Consider the following 20699-nt stretch of genomic DNA (forward strand, 5'->3'; position numbering starts at 1 on the left):
ACAAAGACCTCGAATGCTGCATGCTATATTTAGAGATAATTCAATCTGAAAAAGTAAGCATATAAAAATAATAAGGTTATCTTGATATATAAAGGACTCAGGTTTGTTGAGGAGAGCACTGGGTTGTGTCCATGAGTGGGTCTGGACTAAAATATATTATGCCTATATTGTATTATGGACTACTGAGGCTGTTCTTGCTGGAGAATTGGCAGCTCAGCTTCATCATTGATGGATTTTACCCTCCAAAATTGTGTAATATTGATGTAGGATGAGAAACTCTTGTAATGTTTTTAGAATCTCGCAAACTGAGCCTGATATTTTCACTTGATTTTGCAGATATGTTTTAAATAGATGATCAGATAGATTTGTTTAGACCTAACTACTTTGTCCACATGGCGGCATACAGTTAGGTTCCTAATCTCATGGGTAAAGGTGCAACGTTTGTAGTTTTGTTTTTCTGTGCGCCACCACAGCGGATTTTAAATCACACATTAAATATGCAATTGAAGTGCAAACTTGCAGCTTTAATTCAAGGGTTTTAAAACAAATTTTGTTTAGCAATAAATGCCTCTAAAAAATGGAGCTTGAGTTTATACTCAATAACTAGACTATTGACTGACAAGTAGTTTCAGGGCCATGTGTGGATAGTTTGCTTATTATTTCATGAGAGGTGAAGCAGGCAGAATATCTGAAGTTGAGTGTTGAATTTGTATTTTGTAGTTTTTCACTGTAATTTTAAATTTTAAAGAGAGATGTCAGTGTAAGTGAGGGATCTATCAGAGTGATAGCGAAAACTTTAAGAGTGGCCAAATCAACAATCTGGTTCATCCTGCAAAAGAAGGAATGCACGGACCAGCTCAGCAACACCAAAATGACCACAGAAGACCACAGAAGTCAATAACTGCAGAGTTATTACTTGGTAAAGAATAACAGCTTCGCAACATTTTACTAAGCCAAGAACACTCTTGAGTAGGTATGTGCATCATTATCAAGGTGTACAATCATGAGTGTAAATACAGAGCGTTTACAACAGGGGGCAAAGCACTGGTTACACACAAGACTTTGCTAGAAAACATCTAAAGGTTCTGCACTTTATTGCAAAAAATCCCCCAAAACCTTTTAGACAAATGACATAAAGATAAACTTGTACCAGAAGTGAAAAAGAGAAAGAAGAGAAACAGCTTATGATCCAAAGCATACCCGATCATCTGTCAAACATGGCAAGTTGTGCCACTTGCCATTGTAGTGGTGGTATGGCGTGGGCATGTATGGCTACCAGTGGATCCCTGACACTAGTATAGACTGATGAGAGAAGCAGCAGGGTGAATTGTGATATATACAGAGCTATAGTCTCTACTCAGATTCAGCCAAACGCTCCAAAACCGATCAGGCAGCACTTAACGCTGTAAATAGACAATGCCCCAAAGCACACCACAAAAGCAACCCAACAATTTCTGAAGTCAAAGCAACGGGATAATATTTAATGGCTAAGTCAGTCCCCTGATCTCAGTCCAGTAAAGCATCCAGTTATTAAATGCAAATACTGAATGCAGAAAGAACCACAAACAAGCAGCAACTGAAGGTTGAAGGAAAGTGAGGAAACACCATGGGTTCTACACTGCAGGCAGTAACTTGAAAAGGATTCTCATCCAAGTATTAAAAACAGCAAAATAATAAAACACACTATTAAAATTATTTGAATTAATTTTGAGCCTCTTGAAATGGGGGACTATTTGTAAAATAGCTGGAATTCCTGAATAGTTAATGTGATTTTTTTGTTAAAACCCTTGAATTAAAGAGTCTGTGCTTCAATCACATCTTGATTGTTTGATTTAAAATCCTCTTTGGTGGAGGCAAAACTACAAACATTGTGTCTTTGTCCAACAATTTAGAGACCTTGAAAGTTTTTCAAAGCAGTCTGAAAACACTGACAGAGGTACATTACAATTCGAAAGGACTGCAACATTCATAATGTGATATAAGGAAAAAAAAAGAGAAATTGTTCACATGCACGAGTTCATAGACTTACTTTTAAAAATACATGCGTTTTTCTTTGTTTAATATTGAAAGTGTGTGATTATTGTGCGATTATTTGCTACAGGTTAAAAATCCTTACAATTCACTTGTATATATTTATATCTATATATAATGGATATCTATATATCTACAGCCAAAAACATCGTGGTTGCTTTATGAAAATGTGTTGAATGTGGAAGGCAAAGAAAAATATTGTGCTGAGATTTTTGCCATTTTGCAGCAGTAATCTGCAATAAACTCACAAGTTTAGGAAATGACTGTAATTTCTGCCAGACCGAACCAGCCCGTGGTGGTGAAAGCACACTGAGCTGAGTTTCATGCAACATTCATGATCCGGGCAGATAGTAAACCTTTTCTAAACCCTGCCTGCTAACACAAAGCTGTTTGGTTCTATAGCATGCATTAATGTGTCACAACACTACACTTGATGTGCTGTTTGAAAATAAAAACTTGTTTTTGGTGAAACTACTGGTAACATTCATTCAGAGCAGTGGAAAATTATGAAAGCATGAACACTCAAAAAATGTCTCTCATCTGCAAAGATGCCAGCGCAAGTCTTGATTTTTTTGTTGTTCTTTCAGCATCTGTCAGAGCGTGTGTTTCAAAAACAAACACAACGCACGGATGGGCAAAACAATATTCTTACGGGTGTAACATCATGCATTCGGCCTCATCTTGTTTGCAAATGTGCTCTTTTATAGCTACGTCCAAAAGATTGTGGCTAAGTCGATTGCTGATTTGCCCAAGTTACACAGAATGACTTTCATGTCCTTTTAACAGTGGACACCAAGCAGCTGAAGACATCAGCTCCTCTTCTGAAGAGTCAAAACAAATTTGCTTGTGTGGAACAATTTCCCATTAAAAGGAAGCCATTTAAAGGACAGGCTGACATTTTCACATGTCTGTTAATAATACTAATAATAATCATCAATAATAAGAGGCAGTCACACACACTCAATCTGTTAGTGAGAGGCTGTTATCACTCTTCTCCGCTCCTCTGGACAAAAACTAAATGAAGAAAAAGTTCAGAGACTCTTAAAATTGGAAACAAAAGAGCTGGGAGTTCCCAAAAACGCTTACCAGAACTGGAAGGTGATTTTACTCTCCAATTACAATATGCATCATAACCTGGGCTGTCTGACGGGGCAAAATGAACCCCCACATGGGCAATTCAAAATGCTCCTCACAAGCTACTTTTCTCCTGCTTGTAAACCCATTCACACATTGTAATGAGTTTGTACACACATAGACAGACACACACAATAAACAAATATTACAATATTCACACACAGATTATGGCTTTTTCAAGCAGTTGGAGCTCGTTTAATTTTATCCCTGTATACATTCTTTGTGATCAAACCTTAATAGACAAATATAAATGCAGATAATGAAATCCTTCCTTCAGTACCAGTACAGAGCCACCTGTGCATACAATAATGTCCTTTAAAGGTACTAGATATCATTAGGCTGAATGAAAGAAAAAGTGTTGTTTATATACATAGAGACAGAAATATACACGTGTGCGGGTGGACATATGGCGAACACCCACAATTATCAACAACATCTTAAATGACCATAAGACCATTAACTGTTTAATACGGCCGCCTTTAGCTCTTTTCGCTGCCTGCTTAAAAGGTACACTGTAGCACCCAAATGAAAGCTCGGTACTGTAGATTGATTATGGTCACAGATACTATACCAACACTTAGAACATTGAGTAGGCTTTACAATTTAGAGTTTACACTAGATTTGAAGAAACAGAACGTAATCATCCCCCATCCATGCCTCTAAATGTGCAGTCTGTTCATCCAAGAGAAGATTAAGTCAAGAACAAGTTCAAGACCCAAAGCAAATAAAAACAATTCCTTCTTTTTTTCCCATCTCACTATATGACATTTACTTCAAGCTCACTCCTTTTCTCTTTGCAACAATTTCTTTTCTGCCAATCCTGCCTTGCCTTCTTTTAATTGTGTTGTTCATTCCCCCCCTCTCGCCCTCCTTTGGTGAGAAAAGTGCAGAAGTCTTTGACATGAGCAGCTTCAGTCCTCTGGGTTTTTTTCGTGACTCAGTCAGAGAGCGGCCTTCGTGGCCTCTCATACCAAGGGTCTTTTGTAAAGCCATGTGCTCCATCACAGTTGCGGTCTGCCCGAATGATACGATAAATGAACAACAAATTCACAGTTATAAAATTTCAGTCATTTCCACCTCTCTCGGCCTTTTGTTTTTCTCTTTCGTAAATGCCATCCATGTCAACTGTCCAGAGAATCAGCCTTCTTAATATCAGTCTCAGGAATAACACCTTCTGCATTTGGGATCAGCTTGTGGGTGGATGACCTCTTTTTTCTCCTCCTGGCGCTTCTATAAGGCATGCTGGGCCAGGACCAGAGCCAAAGCCAGGCTGGGAAGCAGAGCCCAGACACTGGCATGGAGACAAGAAGAGTGATCCTCTCCCAGGTCCATGACACCACCTCTTGGTTGGTGATACTGGGCAGATAGAGAGGGACACACAGAGGGAGAGAGAGATCCGCAAAAGGTTAGACATGACTCACAATTCATGCTGCTTTCCTGTTCTGGCATTTGATAAGAGAGAGGTCAGACAGGACAGGAGGGAAATGAGAGAGGACAGGGTCACTGCTAAAGAGAAGAAGAGAAAACATCATTCAGAAAGTCAAAGCAAGAAATGACATTCGCAGTGCATCCACTTTGGCATGAACATTAAGTGTTTGATCCACCAAACGTTTTGATATGTGAAGTATATTTCAAGCCCGTGCTGCTTAGTATGCTCCTTGCTTCTGAAACAAGTTGGCAACAAAGGAAAGCTTCTTGTGTGCACTTTTTCTTTTTTTTCTCAAAAACTCTTTTAGGCTGTGCCAGAAAGTCTCTAAACAGTTTTTAAAGCTATCATTACAGACTTTATTTACAAGAAAAACATGCCACGAAGCCAAACACACACTACAGAAGCCAGCGGCGGCTATGGATTTCTTTTCAATATTTCATGAGGCAAATCTTACAGCAAGTAGAGGCCCAAGAAAACAAGACCCCTTGTTTGAGTGTGCACAATCAAAACGCTACAGTGTTTATTCTTATGCACAAGAGAGAATAAACTTGTGAAGTTTATTTTCCCACACTGTTCACATTATGGCGGAGACGAGTGGGAATCAGCACAGATATTAAATTCTGTGGCCTCCAGAGTTCCACCGTTATACCCGCGCTACAATGGGTTTTATTATGTGCCGTTCCATAAAATTGTTAGCATTTTGAATACTTTTTCAATTTTCTCGGATTTCTGTAACACAAAGCATAACCATTTGCCTTCAAGTTAAAGCAGTCCTGCTCAATTTGCAAAGGTACCATTTTCAGTCCTGCACAGCAATACAGACGCACATCATAAGGAACATGAAACATTTTCTCCTCCTCTTTCCCCTCACCTCATCTTCACCATGTATTCGCCCATTTCGCTGTGCACAGGAAAAAAAAAAAGAAAAGAAAAAGATTTACTATGATGTTATCTACCAGCACTTCGTCTTCCACCAGAACGAGGCAACACATAAATGAGAAAATAAATAATGAAACGAGAAAATTGTTGAGTTATTTTAACAAGACAGCCATATTTTTGCTTCTGTGAAGAAGGATGCAAGAGGGAGAACGAGGGAGACAAAGGGGGTGTTTCCAGTAGCCGCAGTTATCACAGTACCTGTGTTTGTGAATTTGCACTTTACAAAGAAATGATTGAAATGACAGTTGCCAAAAAAAGAGGGGTGCACGCGCGGAGGAGCAGCACTGGGTAGCCTGACAATGCACCAAACACATCCGCGACTAAAAGCCAATTAATTAGCAAGGGCAGTGATGTGTGGCAGCAGCCTGTTGACATGAGTCCAGATCTCTAGCTGCAGCCAATATCCACACATACACACAGGCTTGTGATAAGCTGCACACACATGAACAAAGGGATAAAGCACAAACACATGCATATACATGACAGAATACAGACAATGTCGAAATGTCCTTATTTGTTTACAGGCAGAGAGAGCGAGAGAAACAAAAGCATTTATTTAAACTGTTAAAAATGAACGTGACTTGTCATTTAAGTGGTAAACACACATCTAGACAGCACTTGTTTTCATTCACTGTCAAATTTGCAGTGAAACTGCAACTACTTATTGAGCAACCCTGAGTTATGTAGCCTTTTTCCACCAGTCAGTTCCATTCAATTGAGCTGAAAATCAACAGTGACAGGGTTACATGAGAGCACAGACAACACTAGCCTTCCGCTGCCTGCGAGCTGAGTGTGTGTGTTTGGGTGTGTGTAATGTGGGCGTGGAGACTGATCACTTGCACGAGTTGCTTTTAATAAAATTAAACATTTCAAAGAAACACATTGCAAAAACTGTAGAAACAGTAGGCACTTCCTGAACACAAGTTTGGTAAATGTGAAGGTAATTGGTTTGAAATGGCATCGCATAGTAACATTCAGTCATTTGAAAGAGGGCACAAGGTGTGGGGAAAAAAGCAAGCTGTACAAAAATCTGCTAATGAGGATATGTTGTCAACGTACACTCACCGGCCACTTCATTAGTTACACCTTGCCAGTTCCACAATGTCTTCAGAGCTGTTTTAATTCTTCATGGCACAAATTCAACAAGGTGTTGGAAAGGTTCCTCAGAGATTCTGGTCCACATTGACCTGATAGCATCAAGCAGTTGCTGCACATGCATGATGTGAATCTCCTGTTCCACCACATCCCAACACAACCATCAGAAGAAGGATACAATGTGGCCATACAGGGATGGACATGGTCAGTAACTAACCCGAAGTAAGCTGTGGCATTTAAACAATGCTCAATTTGTGTTAAAGAGCTGGAAAAATGCCCAGAAAGCATCCCTCACTGCATTATACCACCAACAGCCTGAACTATTGAAACAAGGCAGATCCGTGTTTTCATATTGTTCATGACAAACTCTGACCCTACCATCTGAATGTCCATACTCATAACATTTCAGAACAACTCACAACATCTTTCCAATCTTTTCCAATTTTGGTGAAACTGTGTGAATGTGGTGCGCTTTGGCCTCAGTTTCCTGTTAACTGACAGCAGTGGCAACTGGATTGGTGTTTTGCGGCTGTAGCCCACCAGCTTTCAAGCTTTGACGTGTATTCGGAGAAGGTCGTCTGCATAAACTGGCTGTAACGAGTGGTTATCTGAGTTGCTGTTGCCTTCCTATCAGCCTGAGGCAGTATGGCCATTCTCCTCTGACCTTCTCCATCAACAAGGCATTTTCATCCAGGCAATGACTGCTCACTGTATATTTTCTCTTTTTTTAGACTATTCTCTGTAAATCCTAGAGATGGTTGTTTGGGGAAAATGCCAGTAAAATCTCTGTAGAGTCTCAGAAAGTACTCATCTGGCACCAAAAACGAAGCCATGTTCAACGCCACCTTTCTTCCTCATTCTTATGCTTGGTTTGAAGTTCTTGAACATGCTTAAGTGTATTTACTTGTCGCCATGTGACTAGTTGATTGAACATATTCCTTAACAAGCATTTGAACAAGTGTACCTAATGAAGTGGCCAGTGATGGTCATGGTGAATTATCTGTTGCTTTTATATAATGGTCACCACTTAAAGATCCCTGACTGATTGTTTATTGAATAAGGTTTCAAAAACCATCCAATCTATGATAAATGTCATTCCCACTGAACATTTTTCCCTTGATTTGGGTTCAAAGCCCTCTAAAATCACAGTGAACTTGTTTGATGTCTAAATCAAACTTACCTGATGTTGCAACAGAATTTTAACCACTACATGTTCAAATAACTGACTATATATATATCTTATCTTTCTTAAAGTCATATCCTTTTACACAGTAATAGATTTAAATAAAAATACATATCTACTTACAGCAGAGAGCAATAATATAATATCTCCTGCTGAGATTGGAACCGAGTCCTTGGCATCAAATGAGGGTTTATCCTATTGAGATACACGAATATTTTGGAAATTCAGATTTCTGTACACCCGCACTGAGATTCCAGGCGTCCGTACACATAGACTTGTGTGATTTAACATATATTATTGTTGTTTGTGTCATATATAAATGACTTAAAGTATTAAACTGCTTTATGCAGAGTGGTCTATTTTTAGCCAAATCCTTTGAGTTCATATTAGAGCTACTACATAGAAGCAAAAAGATAGTACCCACTTTGACTGTTATCAGCCCTTTGAATGGCCAGTTATAATTTGCAATCTGTCCCATAGATATGACTAGTAGACACCCTCCTGGTACCTGCCTGTAGCCAAGATGGTACAAGATAGTAATCACGATAAACAGAAAGTAATCCAGATCAAGTGATGCTTTTGCAGTTGTGGGAATAAGTACATGTTAAATCTGCAGTTGATCAGGGATGCACCAGTTCAACTTTTTCATTTGCAGTACTGATATAAGATAATCTTGTGTAAGGCAACGTTGGGCTGAATTTAAACATTACTTTCCAAACTTCATAAAGCACAATATGGCTAATAAATATATGCAAGCTTATTCACTGAAATTGTGTTTATTAGTGAAATAATTTAATCAGCACCAGCATAACGCAAATGAACGGTGATTCTTTTTCCATTTGTTTAATTTCACCTCAGTATACTGCACTTTGCTGCCTTTGTCTTCTCCCAGTTTTACATGTGTGCATCTCCTCACGCACAGAGTGGAGCCGAGGACAACCTGGTATGTTAAAGCAGGTCCAATAAATAATGAACATAACAAGTGTGAGACTGAGAGCGAGAGAAGCTGACAAGGAAAACTCATCTGAGCTTTTCACCCATCATCAATCCACAAACTCCTGCAAAGAAAATTTGATGTAGCGGACATGAAATACCTTGAAACCGCTAACTGTTTGCAGTTAGCTCCCTCCATAAACTCTTAGAACTGTTTGCCACCAGTACACTGCTGGCATAGTACATAAATATTTAAAAACACAGACCTGAATTTAACAGATCGGCTGCACAGAGCTGCTCACTCACTTTAAAAAAAAAAGAAGCTTTTTTAAGGCAGTACAGGAATAACAACTGATACAAATATTGGATTGATGCTTATTCATCACCTGGAACGCTGAGCTTTGTAATATGTGTTTAGTGATGTGAAATGGTGTGTTTTAATCTAAACTGAAATCTTGTTTCCAAAGAGTAATCAAATGAATTTAGTGCCTTCCCAGAGAAGTAATTTTGGCGCCTTAACCAAACAGTGTGTACAAATGAACATAATCAGTACGCCAACAAAACTTCCAAACACATGAGGTTTTAAGGGCCAAATGGTTGGTGGAAGACCTTGCATACTGGTGACATGACCCTGTAAACAAGTGATAACTGCCATTCAAAACAGACTTAGTTTGCTTTAGAAACTGTATCAGTTTGTTGTAATGCACATTTAAACTGGGTACACAAATATCACGTGCGTAACCTCACCACTGGAGTTGGGAGCATGGCACTGCTCAGTTATACCTAAATATGGATGCATCTTTACAGTGCTCAAAGGACCAAGCTTCAGACCACATGTTTACTCAATGAGCCACAGTGAGATTTACAGCTCTGGACAGTCAGTCTTCTGCCAAGAGGACTCATACCATAACAACACACCCCCAATTTATCTGCCATGGAAGTTTGACAAGTTTTAATTGCCAGGCATAGTTGTCTAAGAACTCAGGGCCGCCCAAAATGTCGCTACCAGCTCCCTCTCTAATTATAAACTTCCTGCTTGAGTAATCACACGTCTTATTGTTTCCTAATTACCATTTTTACAATAAATTAAACACCATGCTGCAGTGAGACAGGCACTGAGCAGTGCATCAATACTGACACACACACACACACACAAAACCTTTGGAGAAAGCGGTTTCACCACCCATTCCCCCTCTGCTATCCTCTCTCTTTCTCTACCTTTCGGTAATACACACACTGTTAATGTTATCAGCTGTGCTTATTCATTAATTTTCCTCTTTGCAACATTTTTAGGGTGTCAGGTTTTACAGAATTGAAATCCAAAGACACAAAAGGAAGACTAAATGAACAGAAAGTGAGCCGTTTTCTTGCAGATGCAGAGACACAAAGTCTAAAAATGAGCCAAAAGAAATCCAACGGAATCACAGGAGAACACAATGGAGGGGCACTTGTAAGTACAACAGATGCAGGACTATTTATGCACAAGGGGGCAATCAGGTAAGTGGAAACTGAAGGGTAACGAGACAGGTGTCCAGTGGAGGCAATGAAGTTCCTCAGGTGGTTGAGTGTTGGTGAGATTGGTCAATCACCTCACATAAGCCTGCCTCAAGCTCTATTTGCTTAGGCACAGGACTCTTGGGTTGCACCAGCTTTGTCACCACAGGACACACAGGCTGAGTTTTAGGGACCCCAGTCTCACAGGGGATACTGGTTTGGACACAGTATACATGGTCACGGGGTAGCCAGAATTAAAAAAAAAAAGAAGGAACTCAGGGCACGGAGTTTGGGTAAACACTCAGGCGGAGGAATTGGCTGCTGAGGCTGCAATCGGCAGTGTTGCCAAGGGCTGCAGTCGCTCTTTTAAGATGGCAGAGATTTAAATGCTGGTTTGGGTAGTTGACAGGAGCAACAGCAGGTGGCAGACAATCTAGTTGCACACTTAACCCAGTTTGACTTCTGGTGGAAGTTGGACCTGCGGGCTTGGTAGCCTTGAGGTATGGCTTCCCTCAGGAGCACAACTACTGGTTGAGGCCCCCATTGCCTTGGTAAGCCCCTCTGGAGATAGGCTCATATTCAGTTCCAAAATTCTTCTCAAAAAACGAGAAAGCCACCTGCTGCTGTTCAGACTCTACTGCTGGGTCCAAGGTTTGCAGAACTGGGACCCAAACATAGCATGCACAAGGTAGACCGAATGAACAAAAAATGAGTTGTTTTATTAGGCTGATGCAATAATGCAAACTCCAAAACAATCCAACAGAAGGCACAGCAGTGGAATAATAATAGGGGAAAAAATGGATTTGGAAAATAAAATAAACAAAGATCTAAACTTTCTAAACAGAAATAACAAGAGAAACAAAGCAGAAACTCAAACTTTAACATATTAACTAAAAATTCAAGACCGAAAACAAGGCTCAAATACAGTGATCACGACATAAGGTTTTAATTTCCTGTGTTCCAATCAACGAGGGTTTGTGTGCAAAGCACAAAACTGCACATTTAACATTTAATGGCTCTGATGCGAAATGTCTTAATGGTAGTCGTTCATTCAGAACACAAATTTGCATTCCTAAACCGTGCACATTACTTGGATTTGGATATGTAACAGTCACTGAAAAATGACATGAACAACAACATCAGCAACGGAATATTTTATAAAGCACAGTTTTATACCGCTGCCAAACATGGGCACATGGGTCTCCTGCAAAGGTGAAAAGCATCATTACTCTTACTTTAGAAAGCTGCACAAAACATCTAAAATACATCTGTAAAACACAGCCGTAATTCACTGTGAAAACTAATCAAACTCAACAGCTAGATAAAAAGAAAAGCCTCTTCTCGACCTATAGTGTAAAGTGAAATATTTCTGTAGCAGAGAGACTCATAAAAAGAAGGATTCTTTGGTGAATAACTTAATTCTGTCATTTTTACACTTATTTGAAGAGAAAATGAAGAAGAGTTATGTTAAAAGACAAAGAGCTATGCATTTGTGCAGCACAGCATTAAAAAAAGTGGTAATGTTTTCTGCTCCAGACAGTGAACCTAGTTATAGTTGAGTTAACTGCAGTCTTCATAGTAGACAGCATTCAGCAGAGAACAGGCCCTGGGCCAGTATTTTAGAACATCTAATCCAGATTAAGCCTCCACCTCCCATTCCTTTCACTCTTTCTTTGTCTGTAAGAAAAATATAATATTTCAACCACATGTCATCATCTTGGGTGTGTAGCATAAACTGTGTTATCATAAAGCGTCTGTTTTGATGTGCCAATTGCTTTAACAAGCATAGAGATTGTATGTGATGCGAATGTGAACGGTGCAGCACGTTGAGTCTTATTATTTTGCCACTGTACAAAAGAGAGAGCGGAGGAGTATTTTTGTGATTCTCCTTGCAGTTGGTCCATTTTATCAAATGTATGCAGAGAAGTAGCAGGAAAGAGATGAAAATGTATATTTTTGATGTGACAAAAAACAAAATAAAGCAACATCCACATCTATTTAACTTTTACAGTGAGTTGACCTAAATGTGTCACGATTAACTAAGTTCAATGAGGAGAGAGCATTTGAAAGAATTGAATATGATTTCTTGAGATCTATTTGCTGATAAGATGAGCCATCATGGCAGAAAGGAACCCCAGCATTGATAAGATTTAGCACAGAACTTCCCCAAAAAACAGTGATCTTACTGTGACAGGGTACAGAATAAAAAAACAAACAAACAAAACAAAACATGATTGTTAGCTGTTGCATGATCAGGCACATTGCAGTGAGTTTTAATGCACGCAGAGTGGAGGCTGATTGGCTCAAAGAAGGCAGGCAAGAAGATTATTGGTCTACAGTAATGACTGTAATATGGATTGTAATGATCAGTACTGAGTCTGGCAGCGTGGGAAAGTGGGAGCAATGTAAAGAATAGACTAGCAGTCGAACCCCTGGGAAAGCAAGCACATGAGTGATTACAGATCTTGCTTATTGAACATAAGCACAAGCTTCATATTAGTAGCCTTCAAACTGCAGAGCATACCCGATTGCCAAGCAGGCAGTAAATAACAACTCTAAATTACATTTTGCCATCACTTTTAACATCTACATGTAAAATATATGTAATGAAACAATGAGAACCTTTTACCTTTGGGATAGTCACGGGGAGATTTTCTGAGATCTCCTGTGTCGATACAGGGTCTGGCTTCGGTGTCGCTGAGGGGCCAGGGACAGGCCCACTTTTGTTCTGTGTGTTGTCTATCCCATAACCAAAGGCCTGAATGGCATTTCCTGCAGGAACAGAGACATAAAGTCATTTGGGTTTGACTGCCATCCCAACAAGAAGCCAGCTAGCAGACAGACAGCTCTAAGTCAACTTTTTGGTACCCTGCCCAATCTTTGGCAACTAAAGGAATGAGGCAAGGCTGAGTGAGACTGAGGAAGGATGGAGCAGAAAGAGCACAGAGAGCCAGTCTTTTTGCTTTGTCAGTAAGCTTCAGAGTAATATGCCAAACTAATCACAAATTGCTATCAGAGTTTTGTCTGTCATTACTAAGCACTGCCTTATGTTTTATTTTGTAAGTTATGCCTTCCTTTTTGACTGCCTCGCATATTTATGCTATTTATTAGCGGCGGCACAAAATATTGATAAGGCAATAAATTGAATCACTTCCTCTAGCGATACATTATTGATACAGTTGTGCCAAGCATCTGAGAGCTAATTAATTGTATTTCATGCATTATAAATGAAGTCAATAAATACATTTTCCTTTTTGCCTTTTTGAGCATTTTTTTAAAGTTTCCATTTACACAGATGTTGTGATCTATCACAGATGATCGTCTTGCAGTGTGACAGCATTTCGATTAGGAGCAAGTCACGAAAGAACTGGATCACAAATTAATCTGTGTTTTCTATGATCTTTTACAAGCGAATCCTGCGGCGACACAACAGATTATATTTATCAAATACAACCAACTTTGCTTTATGTTGGATTCATGCATATTACAAAAAACTCTCTTACGATGCAACAGCCATTCTCAAACTGCTACGAGCTGACTAAATAGCGCTAAAATGTCCACGCTTGCAAAGATGAGTCCTAATTTGTTTGTTAGCATGAAAAGCAATACAATCTTTTAAAAGAGGGAAATCAACTAGTTCAAACAGAGGACAGCATGTGAATAAATACGAGCCCTAGCATATCAGCGCCTGCAGATGTGCTGTACACATGTGTTTAATTTTGTGTCTAAGTGCATGTGTGTGTCTCTGTAGAAATGTGATAAATCCCTGTTCAGTCAGCTTTCCAGCTAGATATGGTAAAAATAGGCGCTGAGTACCTTTTCACCGCTCATCCGTTTAAAACACAAGGCTTGTTTCTCTTTGTTCAGCCAGAGAGAAGGCAAGGCATGTAATTGCTTGGCAACCACCTCCATTATAAGGTCAGCATGCAGAGATGACTTTGAATAGATTTATGTGACTGATCAAATTCAAAACATTCCCAAACAAAGGAGAAATGGCATTTCCACACCACCACACAAAGGACAAATAAGATAGTTGTGGAATGCACATGCATAATCAGATGGCTACACAGTCCCTAGTACTACCGGTGCTTGGCCACATAAATTTGTCTGTCACATTTGTTGGTCCGCCTACACACAGACACACGCACACACAAGTATTTGAACAGCAAAGACACTCACAGAGGTACACATATGCACATTCACTTGCACACAAAACACACAGAAGAGCACACTTCATATTTTTTTATGCTGGTCGACACTGACAATTTGGGCTTCTGCTAGAAAGCAGGAGAGTGGTTCAGAGAAAAATCGAGTTCACTGGCGAGGCCTAACAATGTCAATGCTAGCAGTCAAGAGCTAGTGGAGTGCTGCTAAGACCTGTAATGTTAAGCATCTGTTTGTCAGGGTCAGCTATGGTTAGCAATCCCCCTCAAAGATGTGAAATGGGTGAATAAAGTCATAGATCAAACTAGTTGGCTGGGGGGCCTCCACCCAGGATGTTTTACTGCACCCAAATGTTCCACTGAGTGATTAAGCTCATTGCCAACAGCAATTCCATTTTTTAACGGCTCATATTAAGCTTTCCTTTAACCCCTGGGCACAGCCTGTATTGTCGCACCTGCAGGGATAGATGAAATGAGAAGGAAGGAGAGAACAAGAGAAGCAGAGACAGGGGAAGGGGGAGTCAGGGTCTGACTGTCATAATACCTCTAAGCTGGAATGTTCTTTGTCGGCCTCCCATATATTTTATACAAATCGGAATTCTAATCTAGTCTTCTGTTGGACCATTGTTTTTGCTGGAGCTTGTAAGGAAAAATTGGGAACAGTTCAAGGACAGTAAATGAACCATCTAAAGCATGTTTTTCTGATTTCACTTGAAGTATGCTGTGATGGATGAGGTATCAAAATGAACTCTGCTGCAGATCTAAAGGTTTACACTAAATATTTTCTCATGATCTACAGCACAGTTAAAGCTGTAAGAATTTGATTACATAATTAAATTGGTAATGAAGATGCAATACAATTAGCTCAAGATGTAAACAGATATAAATCTAGTTTGCATACATGGCAAAGATAAAAGAAGAGTCTATATAGTGACATATTATTGTTATAATTAAAGTTTTTTACCTTTAAATAACAGCTTCAGATTTGTCTTGGTCACTAATTTTACCCCAACACATGTCCTGGCAACATATGAGCAGAGTAAGTGGTTTCCTAGAAAAAGAGTGTTGCCAAGATGCTTAGCTAGAGCAAGCTCTTTCAACAGAAGTGGTGCGCATTGAAGTTAAAGAGGAGCGAGCAGGCCAATCTGTTAATTAACCAAAACTCTACCACATTCGGGTCTGGGATTCCTCACTTTTCTGGCCAACTTTAAATTAGATATCTGGATAAGACTGAGTGTACAAAAAGGAAGAGTAACGTTTGGACTTTCTGCCTTGTTCTGACCAAAACTTGGCTCACTAACAACTTGCCAGACACAGCGTTTCTGCGCAGATGTTCCAAGCAGACTGAGACTCCCGGTCTGGGAAAATCTGAGAAGTTGGACTCAAGTATTTCTCTCTAATTAAAAACCATTGTTCAGCAGAAGTGGAGTATATTAAGGTCAAATCACAGCTGCTGTCTCTGGATTTGTTGCACTTGCTTGATGTTCAGCTGTTTCTGAAGTTGTCAACTCATCAGTTTTAAGGATGTTTAGCTACTACCTAGAAATTTTAATGGAAAGACATCCATAAAAATATCCACACATCCATTTTTTCCTCTCCTTGTCCAACTCAGGGTTATATACACTGTGGAAGGGTTTCCATCCTGCTGCAATTAGTATGCAAACAGCTGTATTTATTCAGCACCAATAACACTAAATTGTTTTTGTACACAGTAAAATCACTTATTGATAGCCAGTAGGGGCAAAAAGAATTGAATGTACCAGAATCTGTAATTAACACTTGTGGCCACAGCAGCTGCTTTTGCCACTGCTAATCAAATGCTACATGCTGCAAGAAGTGGTGGCATTAAAGCTACTGCACAATAAGAACTGGTTAAAATAATATGAGAGAAAACATCAGAGACCAATCATATTAATGTTAAATACTGACCTTGGTGATTGAATTGAAGTTTTACTTTTTAACTTCTTCTTTTTCCTTACATGTATTACCAAATTTTGCATCACACCTTCCCATTTTTTTCTTTAACTTTTTAAAAAATTTTAACTTTTATTTTTGTTTACTAATGCTGCAGTTGCCATGGTTATGTTGTTTTGCTTGAATGAAATTTTATTTAAATGTCTTTCAGATTAAGGGGTTTGAATATGCATCTTCCTGCACTGTGACTTTGTGTATATCTACCTCCCGGTGTGTTGAAGTTTATCGCCTGTTCCCCTCGACTGCAAAGAGGAGATGCTGCATTTTGTGTTATTTTTCGAGACGCCTCCTCAGCTCCCAGCCTCATCCCTCATCCTGCACACTCAGCTAAAACGGTAACCCAGCAATCTATTGAAATGGTCTGAAAGCATTATCCACACAATAGAACATGGTAAAGGCAATGGTGTCTTGTAGTACTGATGACATTGCTCGCTACACCATAGCAAGGATGGAACTTGCTATATTTTACTTTTCAGTGAAAAAGCATAAAGATATTTGAAGAAACCCTTATGTCACGCTGCACCCTGTATGTTATGCATTAGATATACAGATGATATGTATTTTAGCTCTCCCTATTATTCCATTTGCGCTAGTCTGTTCCTTTTCATGACATTTTTCTCCCCTAAGCCCTTTAACTCTCTTAGATTGAATGTGAAAATGACATGCAAATGGTTTCTTTTGTATTAAAGTCTGGGCAGATCTTGCCTAAAGGAGGGATGAGAAATGATAAGAAATTACTTGCATCTGAGAAACTAAGAACGTTTAATTCCAACTTAATCTGTGGATAAAGGGATATCTGCAGGTTGTATTCAATTCTCTAACAGACAATTTTATATAATGATTTCAAGTCCATCCAGCCATGCATTAATCCTTCATTGACAAATATTTACATGCAATCCTTCTAGCCTTATTTCATTATTAAATACACAAAAGACTTTTTTCTTCTTCTTTGAAATAAAAGTGATTTGCAAAAATTTTCAAGCACCTCATTTCATGCAGACGTTTTGATTTTCAGATGTCTAAAAGCTATCTATTACCCACACCCTCTAACCACATCTCTTGTTATTTCCACATTCAGTCATGCCGCCAACATCCACACTTTAAAAACATCACATCCACAGTTATTTCGCTGAAGAGCTCAATGACACTGAAAACCAGAATCTGACATGAAACCATTAAAGTTGCATAAGACTGAAGTTCACAGCTCTCGCTTCTCTTACGTGGCTGAAAGAGAAAGTTCCGCATCGCAGGCTTGTACTTTTTATCAATAATACATGCCTGTTTGGCCCCTATCAGTTACAAAACATATTTCAGAGAATTCATGAGTTGTGACGGCTTACTTAGGCATGCGTTATTGGTGAAGTACCGCAGGAAGTTCTGACATTCCTCCTCTTGGTTTCCGCTGCCCTTGCAGGTGCACCATGGGGAGATGGTCCAGTTGGAGAAGCTGCTGTCCACGTAGTTGGGAGTCACGTCTGTCCCTGCGAGGGCATCCACACACAAATACAGTTATGTGTCACTAATGGACAATAATGGATTACATTTACAGCAAATTGCATACAAAATGCACAACAAGGTGTTAGTCACAGGTATGGATTTGCACTGCATTGTTGGAGTTTACAGGGAGGTGAACAATTGTGTTATGCTTTATTTTAAATGGAAAGTGGCCATTATGTTATAAATATTTTGCAAAGTAGTTGCTTTAGGAAGTGTGTGCCCTGTTTGAATAAAGCACTACAGTACCAAAGCATTTTACTTTCCAAATGTTTCTATGTGTCAATGCTTTTAGCTGGTGTCATGAGTGTTTGGTACATTCTGTGTGTCGTATTTTCTAGAGAAATCCAGGAACCACCGCGGAATATCTCACTTCATACTGCATGATTTATGACACATGGTGGGGAAGCACTGACTGATACTGAAATATGGACACTTCAGCAGCCACTAAGCATCAGAAAAAGCCCTTTTGTGTAAATTTGCCTTTAGATTTATTTTTTTTAGCAAGCTCTGTGGTACTGCCACAGCATTACCTAGCTGCTGCTGGCTGAGACTGAAAAATATGCATCTACTACTCAGTACATATTGTTTACTTAACGTTTATTGCAAGCAAACAGATGTTCATCAAGTGTTTTAATTAAGTAAACACTCTCTCAGTGCCTCTGCTCCCTAATTACTTCTAGTAGTGAACTAATGCCCAGTGTACTGGTGGAGATATCAGTTTTAACTCTGCTGTCTGGTCCTCGTGATGAAAGCAGCCTGGACTGCTAGCACGCTGTCTCATGTTTTTGGAGTATTTTTCTTTATTTCATTATGTGTGTGAAAGGTAGAAAAAAAACAGTGACATTCTGAATCTGCCTTTCTGTGTCCACACATTTCACTGCCGTCATTTTCTTCTCACAATGTAGCCATGTACTGACCAATGAGCCTTGCAAAGGAGGCCAAGCAGGCTTGGTGATTGTCTTGGTTAGGACAGGTGCTCGCTGCGTGTGGAGTCATCCCGCAGTTCTCTTTGTAATCAGCCAGCCTAGACCTGCACAAAAAACACGAAGCACAACACAGACAAAGAATGAGAAGCACAGGCTCAGTCATAAAGTCCACGCACAAGATGAAAACACACATACAAAAAGCTGGGCGTAATTTTTTTGGCACAGTTTTTTCTACAGAGCAGCTGCCAATTATGACCAGCGTCAAACTGGGAAAGTTTATACAACATCTGTTCCCAGGCCTCTACAACAGGTGTCATGAATATCAAACACTTATGCCTCATAACCAACAAGCTATTAGTAATATTCAGCAGAGACCCAGTCGTAGTGCATTTGTATAAAGATGAGAAAAGATATGATACGGCTCTTTTGGCCATAGCTTCTGTGCTTATCCTGGATCTCTTAACCATCTCCCGAACTCACTTTCCCCACAAACCAAGGAGACTGATAAAAATAGTATGTTTTGTTTCGGTGTGTTTGTGATAAGAGCTTTAAGTCTGTGGAGGCCCCCAGGGTGGCATTGCTAATCCACTTAAGTAGGTTTATTGGGAGTAGCGTGAGTAAAGTTGCGCTGTCTGTACTGTTCACATCACAGCTGCCCACAATGTGAATCACAATCCATACTGCATTTCTCTTTTTCCTCTTTGCTTCTTTCCGAGTTGTGCATGACTCATTCCCTCTGACCTGGTCTGACCACTTTTTTCGGCCTTAAGTTCAAAGGTACCTTAATTTACCTTGGGCTGTGTTGTCCTGGTGAACACACAAAAACACACATATATACAGAAGAATAGGTTTAGTATTGATGAAATATGCTATCTGGGTTGTTGAATGGTTGATAGGCTAGTGACCCAGCACTACCTGATAACCACTCCCTTCTAAGGAACTTAATGGTTGCCAGCAGCTCATTCTTCTGTTTTTTTTTATTGTCAGATGTCATGGTGGCTTTCAAAAGTAAATATTATGGGTTTTATTATATTTAAGCACTTCACTGTCATAATTGTGACATATTTTGAATTACATAAAGAAATGAACTTGGACTCAGACACCAATGAGAACGCCTGGAGGTTTTATCTTAACAGCGCTTTTTCCTCATATAGAAAAGAAACAGAAAAAAGTGACTATGCTTTATTTATATGCACATTTATATGTATTAGACGCTTTATATGTCTGATGACTCACACATGAATGTGCCCCTTTTTGCATTTTTTTCAGACAACATACATATATTTCTAGAAAAAGGGTTTCATTATTATTTTGGTGAAATAAAAACTTTATCTCAATTCTAATGCTAAGCTAAGCTAATAATTTCTTAGTTTAAAGACAACAAAGCATTTAATCATCAGTTGTTTTTAATCTCTGGGCCCTCTTCCACAGTGTGTCTTTGGTCCTGTCGCCCATCATGGCACTTGGCTGCTCCTGCCTAAGCCTGATTCTATCACAGGTTTCTTCCTGTTAAAAGGGTTTTTTTCCTCCCCACTGTCGCCAAGTGCTTCCTCATAGGGTCGAACCACCAACCTTCCAAACAGCATATAACCTGCTGTTCCTTCTGCTCCACAGCCACTACGGGCTCTTTTTCAAGAAGGTCTTTGATGGGATGTGGCATGCAGCCTTGTGGATAACGTCAACCTGGTCTGAATCAGCAAACACCTGTATGACAAGCATATAAGCCTTATTCTCTTGAGTGACAGCATGGGCAGCTGGTACTACAGTCGGAATATCATCAAGTATCTACTCTCTACCACCCTCTCCAACATACACCTGGAGAATTATGAAAGATGCCTTGAAACAGCATGAAGGCACAGTTAACACCGGAGGAAGAACAATCACCAGCCCACATTTTTATA

The 20699-nt window shown here is 39.5% G+C and overlaps 1 protein-coding gene across 3 annotated transcripts in view; it reads right to left on the minus strand.

The window, feature by feature from the left end:
* Positions 1–920: 920 nt before the first annotated feature.
* The window catches only part of LOC120726090 (GDNF family receptor alpha-2-like), a 68494-nt gene continuing 48715 nt past the window's right edge, over positions 921–20699 (minus strand). For 2 of the 3 annotated variants that reach the window (XM_040019389.1, XM_040019388.1), the window contains exons 5-9: positions 18790–18902; positions 17716–17856; positions 12868–13010; positions 5466–5495; positions 921–4521 (exon numbers count right to left, since the gene is read on the minus strand). In XM_040019389.1, the coding sequence (XP_039875323.1) occupies positions 4396–4521; positions 5466–5495; positions 12868–13010; positions 17716–17856; positions 18790–18902 (553 nt within the window). In that variant the 3' untranslated portion in view covers positions 921–4395. The remainder of the gene's footprint in view (positions 4522–5465; positions 5496–12867; positions 13011–17715; positions 17857–18789; positions 18903–20699) is intronic. The other variant, XM_040019390.1, reaches the window with a different exon arrangement.

The sequence above is a fragment of the Simochromis diagramma genome, unplaced genomic scaffold (genome assembly GCF_900408965.1).
Source record: "Simochromis diagramma unplaced genomic scaffold, fSimDia1.1 OVJJ01000822.1, whole genome shotgun sequence".
In the NCBI taxonomy this organism is placed as follows: Eukaryota; Metazoa; Chordata; class Actinopteri; order Cichliformes; family Cichlidae; genus Simochromis; species Simochromis diagramma.